The following is an 8,905-nucleotide window of genomic DNA, read 5'->3' as shown; positions in this document are numbered from 1 at the left end:
CATTTAGGGATACTACATTCTGCCTTTGAAGAAAACCTTGAAGTGCTTGCTCATTTGCACAGAGCGGAGATGAACAAAGCTCTGAATATTTCATCCACTGAGTGGGATACAAAGTTGAGCATCATTTTATATCGCAATTATGATGCTGTCGTGATTTCCTGCCCAGGGGTCTCAGGGGTTCAATATGGTGTGACCTAATGTGACATTTAAGGTTAATTAAGGTTTTATTGTCTACTAGCAGAATATGCAGTAATGAAAATAATCTTTTATCTTTTGTATGTAAATGTACATAAATATTTGGAAAATTCCTAAAAAGATACATGGTCTTTATTTTCTGAATATTCTGAGTGAGACATGAGTAACTGAGCCCACTCTGCAACTTTTGTCATTGTTAATGACAGCTTGCCAGCGACTTGTTCAGTCTTTCCTATGTGTATATAAGACCATATCGTCCACATACATCAGGGTCGCCACATCATCACACACAGAGGGAAGATCACCGATATATACTCTGAACTACAACGGTCCTAAGATGGAACCTTGTGGCACTCCTGTAACGCAGGGTTTAGTGACATTAGGATTTAATGTTCTTTTTTTGGATGCACTGAGAGCAGTCAAGTGAGTAAGACTAAGTGCAATTCAGTACATTTACAGAAAGTTTAGACAACTTAGAGAGGAGCACTGAGTGAGAGTGTGCTGTTCATGAAATACTGCTTCTCAGAAATATGGTGCCCACCAAACCTCCATTATTGAGGCTAATGACTTAAGGAAGTAGCAGTGTGTAGTTTCAGTAGTGCTTTGCTCTGAACCCAGATTGCATGGGGTGGAGTAGATTTTCCTAATTTTGATCACAACTATGTCACCATGGGGGACCGAGCATTCAGCCGCTCGGCTCCCCAGTTGTGGAACTCACTCCCCCCTGACCTCCGCAACACTGACTCCTTACCCCTCTTCAAAACCAGACTCAAAACCCATCTTTTCAAACTTTCCTACTCCCTCTGATCATTTTGCACTGTTTCTGTATTTTATTGTTTGTTTTTATACCCGTTTTTACTTGTTGTATTGTACTTTTATTTGTATTCTATACAGCGACCTTGAGAGCCTTGAAAGGCATCCTAAATAACATTTATTATTATTATTATTATTGTTATTATTATTATTATTATTATTGTGAGCAACAGCCAAATTGTCATCTTGTATAATCCCATTTAACCATAGATCTTTATAACAAAATGTCCTGAGTTGAACAATACTTTAGCATAACATTTTTATGTTCCCTTTTGCCTGACTTATTATTTAATGAAAGAAATTAGCTTTGGCCTTCCAAAGCTGTAGCTTAATTTTTAAAGTCTTTATATATCAAATGATAAGTTTCCAGTTCTGATTTTAGAGATTTTTTGAGGGCTGAATATCTTTTCTAATACTTTAGATATATAAAAATTATATTAAAACATGTAGTTTTTCTACAAATGTCTCTGTTTAATGGGAAACTTTAGTGATTGCATTTTTGTTTTATCAGGATTTTAAAAAGTTGACAGTTTTAATGAGACACCTCATACAATAGACCTACTGACTATATAAAGCTATTAAAAACCTCATCTATACCACTGTAGTTAAGAAAAACTGTGACATACTGATGTGACATGATTGAACTTCTACTTCCAAATAACTTTTTGCTGTTATTAGACACTGACTGCCAACATAACCGGAATTATGTCTAGATATAAAATTGAGGGCACATAAAAACAGAAACATTCAATGTCACAAGTGTATTACTAGTTTTAGCTTGTAACATGCACACCTCAGCAAAGCTCAATCTTTCATTTCAGCACAATCAGAATGCATTTTAGGCAGCCAATTACTGTAGATTATAAGCCTGGTCCAACCTCAAGGACTCCAACAGGTTCAAAAAAACACCTCCTTTGAGATCTGTGAACCTGTCAGTGCTGTGTGGGTTTTAATGACCACCTGCTTCATATTAGTCTTTTCATATTTTCTTTATGATGATAGCACATCTACTAGTTCTTTCACAAATTCATAAGTTAAATGCTAATTACTAAGAGACAGGGGCTGACCTTAAGAGTGTGCATCTGATTTTAAGAAAAGATCAATGATGTAAAGTGAATATTACTTCAGAGATGCTGCATCAATTTATTATGGTGCTTCAACAGAAAACATACATAGCCTTGAGATCATGGCTGTGCTCAGGAAAGGAGGATGTCTACATGTGTCTGTCATAGCGTATTCACATTCAAGTAATGAGCACCAGGAGGGCAGATTGAGTTTGTATGTTCTCCGTTTTAAACTGTAAAATGAACTTTCATGTACCTGCTGTTCGTTGTAATTACAAGGATATGAAAAGGGCAAAAACACAAATGTGTAAGAGTGAGACTTTGCGTGCACATTGATTCATGAGATGGGTACGACACTGGCACAGTCTTCTACCATCTCAAACAGGAAGTGATGTGGGCCACTACGTCGGGCCACCTCACTGGCCGTCTCCCCGCTGCTGCTGCGGAGCCCCGGCTTCAGGTGCCGCTGAGAGAGGAGGAGCTCTAAGGTGTGAGCGGAGTCTGTTTTAATGGAGCTGGCGTGTGAAGCTGCCAGGTGTAGTGGTGTGAGCCCACCATTGGTCTGGGCGTTCAGCTCGGCTCCGTGTTGCAGGAGGGAACTCGCCACAGTGACGCGGCTCCAGCGGCAGGCGCTGTGAAGGGGCGTCCAGCCATCGATGGTACGAGAGTTAACCTTCGACCCAGCAGCGAGTAATGCAGAAACCATATCAGCGTGGCCGCTGTATGCTGCACGGTGCAGTGGAGTGTAACAGTCTTCATCGCAGCAGTGCACCAGCAATGCATCAGTGGTTAACAACTTGTGGACTGTTGAAAGCTGAAAGAAGACCACAGAGATGCTGAGGGTCAGGAAACTACAATTTAACAGTCTCATGAGATATATTTGACGTGAGGAGGTCCTGTAACAGGAATAATTACATATTGCCTTAACGATTTTAAATCCTGTTCCAGTCTCTCTGTATACTTAAAATTCCTTACTGCCTTATCATCAATCTGAGCCGTAGTGCAGAGATCAAAAAGTGGCTGATGGCGATCAGCGTCAAGTGGTAGGCCACCCTCTGATGCAAATGCAGATTTAATGAGCTAGTTTTATGACAAGTACTGCTGTAAATGCACATTTTCATTGTCTTTATTTCCTAAGTTTGTCTGTTCTGTTGTTGGGATATGCGCAATGCTCTTGAAATGAATGACAATGAGTGTCTGTATTGATTACACCTGAAATAAATGAATCTACAGAAGCTAGTTACTGTATCTGCCAGCCATTTGGTAACTTGTTCTGACTCACAGCATTTAACAGCCACTAAACCCAGAGCCATCAACATCTTTCACACAATCTGAATTATTTCATTAAGAAACAGTTGGACAATTTGTTTACCTTGTTTCTTAATCTAATTCTTACACTTGTTTGATTAAGGGCCACCATTTTACACTGGTCCATGACTGACTTGACTGACATAGATATGACTGGCATTAACATCAAGGTATTTTCTCACTGATCATCACTTAATCTCATTAAGATGTATTTCATATAGAGCGAACGGTCGATAGATGCATATGCATTACCAATGTCTATATATAAATATATGTAGATATATATGTTGGAATTTACATTAAAACTTTATCAGGTCTAATGAATGCATACACACATGGTCATTTCAGCCTATCTGAAGATAGTGAGAAAATACCCCGATGTCTAAGCCAATCATAGCTTCCAGTAGAAAATGGGTTATGCTACGATGACAGCAAGCAGGTACACATTCAAAGTATTTATGCTGAATAATAGACAATTTGCCATACACATGCGTGGTTAATTTTACACAACGTAGAGTTTTATATGATGTAATGTGAGATCGTGTTCTACTAATAATTAAATAAAAATAATAAACATGCCAAAAATAATCCGTAATAACAAGTACTATTTGGTTAGTTGGATTCAAAGTAAATTACTTTACGGTCCTTTCAAAAGCTACTGAGCAAACAAGAAGAACTTACACATTCCTTATTTATGGCACTATTTTGTGTTACATACTAAATAGTTAAAGACAAACATATAAACATTTACAGCAGTGGTTGACGTGAAACCAGCTCATTGGCATTACATCTGCATCTGCATCAGAGGGAGACGCTGATGTGACAGTCTGACCTGTGGCCGATCAGTGACATATGCAGGTGGAATATGAGTGGCATACTACTCAACTCCCATTTGCATTCGGCACACTTAAGCTGAATTAACTGATGGCTTTGACTGGCTAAATACCATGCATCATGGGAAACAATACAGACAACTGAACACACATTTCATGAGGGCTCCAAAATGGAAAGGTTCTCTACAATTCTGTCAACGCTAACAGGTGTACTTTAATAAAAACAACAAGAATAATCAAGTATGTCACTTTCATAAAATTAGACTTGCAAGGGACAGATTTGAAAATTTAAAAGTGATTGCTAAAGATATAATGAACTGTGGATCCTAAACTCAATAGCATCTTTCATTAGACGTTCCCTGACTGGTCTCTGTCATAAATTTGTTTTCTCAGACGTGACGAAGCGTCCTTCAGAGATTCATACTGTTCTCACAGTCTGAGTGGTCTGAACCATGACCATAAATCTGATCTTCACGTGTAAAATCGGTGAAGGGCCAATTCAAAAGTGAGAGTTGCTAAAGGTCCCATATCATTTTTATTTTGTGGTTCATACTTGTTTTTGGAGGTCCTACTAGAACAGGTTTGCATAGTTTAATATTCAAAGAACACATCATTTTTCTCATAGCAGACTTGGCTGCTGTGGCTGTTTCGCTCTTGCCTTTGACATCTTTGTGTTATTGTGAGCTGGTGTTAGTGAGGAAAAAACAATGTTGGGTGGCGAGGTGGATTCAAGAGGGGATCTGATGATCATTCAGGGATGTTACACTAGTGCAATCAATTTTTCCACTAATGTTTGTATGTTTTATGCTGTGCATATAGCCAGGACGTGCTTTTATTTCTGTAAATCTGATTTTTTTTTTTTAATTTAATTTTGACTCTTCAACACAAGAAACAACCATCAAAACAAATATCTTAATACCAGCTAAAAGAGGACAGTCAATTGATTGATCAAAGATTTTGAATATTGATTTGTCGTTTCAGTCATTTTTTCTTAATTGAAAACGCAAACCATTCCCTGCTTCCAGCTTCTCCAATATCAAGATGTGCTGCTTTTCTGTTTTATACTACAGTGCCTTTGTATTTTGGACTCTTGGTGTCTGAGGAATTGTGAATTTTATCACATAGCACTACGTTAAACATGTGACAGTTATTTCAATCAAATTAGCATAAGAGGATAAGAGTACAGGAGGTAAAAGACATGTGATTCCTTGTTTAATGTTTCCTCTGTGCCAATGAAGAATAATCCTTTACTATGTAAAGCCCCCTTAATGGAGTGGCACACACTTTATTTACTTAATGAGAATTCATAGCAGCCAGTCTTTCACAGGCACATTTAGTCGGCTTCAATGGCTCTTCATTAAATGTAATACGTTAATATCAAAAAGCAGGCACACAATCCAACTTACTGACAATATTAAATAATACTTGCATGCAGTTTACACACTAGCATTTCTGAAAAATGCTTGTTGGGGTGAGTGAGGGAGGGGTGTATTGAGTACAGTGTTTCCCTAATGTTCATTTAGTAGTGGCGCACCACCGCAGCAGAAATATGAGCGCCGCTGCTAAAGTCTGCCCTAAAGTCTGCCCTAAAGTACGCTAGGCGTACATCACGTGTATCACTCGAAAGACTCGTATAAATCTGATCATCTTTGTCACGAGAGACTGAGATCCTGTCATCTGCAGCTGTTGCTGTGAACATGAGGCAATAAGTGCACGTAGATGTCTGTTAATCCTAAACTCTATTCCAGCATTTGATGTGTGGAAGAATTAGTCAGTCAGTAAAAATATTCAGAAAACACATATAATTCAGAGAACCCATGTGTTCATATGATCAGATAAGGTATTATAAGATGTTCCCTTATTAGGGTTACAGTAGAGTAACATACACTGAAAACACATTTTTAACTTCTTCCAAACAGGTTTACGTCCATTAAAAAGCCAGTATTGCCCTGTGGTGGCAAATGAAATAGGTGCAGAATAAATGTTGGTATTTCAAGTGATTTTTGAGCCAAAATTGTTTTTTACCATGCATATATTTATACTGAACCAAAAAAGATTGTCAAAGAAGCATCTTGAAGGATTCAAAGGTTAAAATTTCCACAATTCATGAGCTGCACGAGCTGATCCTGTATCAGTCATCTCAAGCCCAATGTAACCTCTGATTACCTCTAGTGGGTAAAAACAAGCAAAGTTTGAGTTCTGCCGGTGGTGCAAGAACAAAACATCACTTACACGATTGTTTTCCGCTGCCCACAGAATGAGCTCCTGTGGTTTGTCTCTGAGAGTTTCCTCTTTTTCTAGATACCACTCCTCACTGTGGTCCCCCTCCTCCTCCTCCATCTCTTCCTCCTCATCTTTGCTTCCGGTCCACAGGCTGCTGGCCCCTCGGGGGATCAGGTGTCCATGTGTGTTAAGAAGCTCAAGCTGGTTGAAATCTTCAGGAAACTCCATCTCTTGCTGTTGTTGTCACAGAATCCAAGACATAAAAGACACAAAATTGAAAAAGTTAAACATACTGTGAGAATGTTGAAAACTTGACAATTTGTTATTATTACATTATTTATCATTAATGCTTTACCTTTGGTGCCCCTAGATTGAACCCCCCACTAATAATTCCATTGCACTAATTAATATTTTCCATCTGATGTCTTGTGCACATCAAAGACATTTTAAAATATTCACACTGTCCCTGAAAAGCTGCACTGCCTCAGGATATCTTTGTTACTCGGGTTTTGTCTGTGAAGTTCATTCTGAATCAGGACAGATTAGTGGCTTTTTAAAATCTAGTCTTAAAACTTTCACTTTCGTTGGTTTACATTGATTTTTTTTTTTTACATTTTAATCAAGGTGACCAGCAGCTCATTTCCCACCTGCCTGCAATTCACGATAGACATGACTGTGAGTGGCAGGTGCCAAAGACATAAAGGGACATATGCAAGCATTGAGCTTCCATTTCAACTTAAAACCAACAAAACATAAAAACAGAACAGTTAAGTAATTTTCAGGAACTTCAAATGTCCAGTTCAGGATTCAACACCAAGGTTCTTCAAGTTGGATTTCAATCACAATTTGTTTATAGCCCACTATAAACAAAATATTAGAAACACCTATTATGTTATTTATAAAACAGTTCGACAGCAACACGAACTGAGGTGTCCGAAGTGACTATAAAATTGATTTTATATCTCAAACAGTTTCAACACAGACTGAACATTAACCTTAAAGGTTTACTGCAGCGCATTAATTTTAGCTTGCTAGCTGTCAGCTGTGTGTAATGCGATGTAACGCTGGCTATTGTGGATTAACATTACATACAGCATAACAAACATGCAGATTAGCGTTGCATTCAGTTAATATAGTCGCCCTTCGTGGAGTTTATCTTAATTAGGTTACCTTTAAACACACAGAGCCGATGGTTCAGTTGCTGCTCTGGTCAAAGTCACCAACAGTTCACGTACGTCTACGTCACATGTCACGGCCGAATACTATGTTGACGTTACACAGGACGTTAACCGTTGACGCACACGACTGAGCGTAAACAATATCTCTCTGTCACTGGAGATTTAACTACTTGGAGTACTACAAATTAGCACAATTTCTCTCTCATGTTCCAGGTTTGCGCGTTCACAACAAACCGCGATTTATTATTGCGAAGACATGTGGGATATGTAGTCATTTATCGCCTTAGTCTCAGAGAGCGTCACCGTTAGAAGACCCCATTACCCATAACTACTGCCGTTGCTGATTGTCTTCTTCATTGGCCTAATTTTTGGCAGTCCGGATGTTGCGTCTGCATGTTTCTGCCACCCATCGGCCATTATTTGTGTTGAACTAAACTTAAATGATGTCTAACAGAGATTGGTATGCAAGAAAAGACAAAGATAAGTGAGCAATAAGAAGTGTCTGGTGATGTCTTTCCCTATATAAACATATTTAGTTCAGTTAAATCAACATCAGCAGTTTTAATTACAATCAACAGTTTTAATTACATCAATTAAAACTCCCAATAATTTGATATGAAGACACACACTATCCTGCTCTGGCTGCAGAAGGAAACTTGCAATTTATGACTTTGATGATTTATGACTTGCAATCGAAGTTACACTTCAAAAATCACAAAACTGTGTTCGTTTGTAAAGATTATCTTGCTGTTTGCCACAGACCTTATTTTCTGTGATAATCCAAATTGTAATGGAAAAATCCCATTGGCTTTTTGTTGAGAGAACCAGGGAGCAGGTTTTTTTAGTATCCCACCCCTGTTCTGCCTCTGATGTTCTTACCCTAACCATGTGACTCCTTACGCCTAAACCTAACCAACCACATTTTCCCATGTCTAACCCTAACCAATGAGGGGTCCCCATGTGCCTAACCCCCAACTCCCAACATCCAAACATGTACTTTTAAAACATATTTTGTCATTTTCAACAGCAGCTACAATAACCACTCAGTTTTACTGCCCTGCTTAGATTCAGTGGCACAAAAGAAATACAAAAAACTCAGACTGGACAAAAGCTTTTCTGAAAGCTTGTAGGTGAAAGAAGGACAACTTGAAATTCTCAAGTACATTTAGAAATGTATCTCCAGCCAGATAAGAAGTCCTAAATTAGTCCCTGCATGAGCCTCATCTCCTGTCTCTGTTGGATACGAGCATTGTAATAAAGTAAGCATAATGTCTCACAATGTCTCAGGGCC

General features: G+C 38.5%; 1 protein-coding gene across 1 annotated transcript; it reads right to left on the bottom strand.

Annotated features, from left to right (window-relative positions):
• Positions 1 to 2,134: 2,134 nt before the first annotated feature.
• On the bottom strand, positions 2,135 to 7,835 carry ankrd49 (ankyrin repeat domain 49). Its single transcript, XM_070828132.1, has 3 exons — positions 7,607 to 7,835; positions 6,446 to 6,670; positions 2,135 to 2,886 (listed from the first exon to the last, which is right to left on the bottom strand). The coding sequence occupies exons 2-3, from the start codon at positions 6,662 to 6,664 to the stop codon at positions 2,410 to 2,412; spliced, it is 696 nt and encodes a 231-aa protein (XP_070684233.1). The 5' UTR covers positions 6,665 to 6,670; positions 7,607 to 7,835; the 3' UTR covers positions 2,135 to 2,409.
• Between the last annotated feature and the right edge of the window lie 1,070 nt (positions 7,836 to 8,905).

Source organism: Pempheris klunzingeri, chromosome 3 (assembly GCF_042242105.1).
Source record: "Pempheris klunzingeri isolate RE-2024b chromosome 3, fPemKlu1.hap1, whole genome shotgun sequence".
Lineage (NCBI taxonomy): Eukaryota > Metazoa > Chordata > Actinopteri > Acropomatiformes > Pempheridae > Pempheris > Pempheris klunzingeri.
Note: the sequence above shows the minus strand (reverse complement) of the source record. Positions and strands in the feature narration are given on the sequence as shown.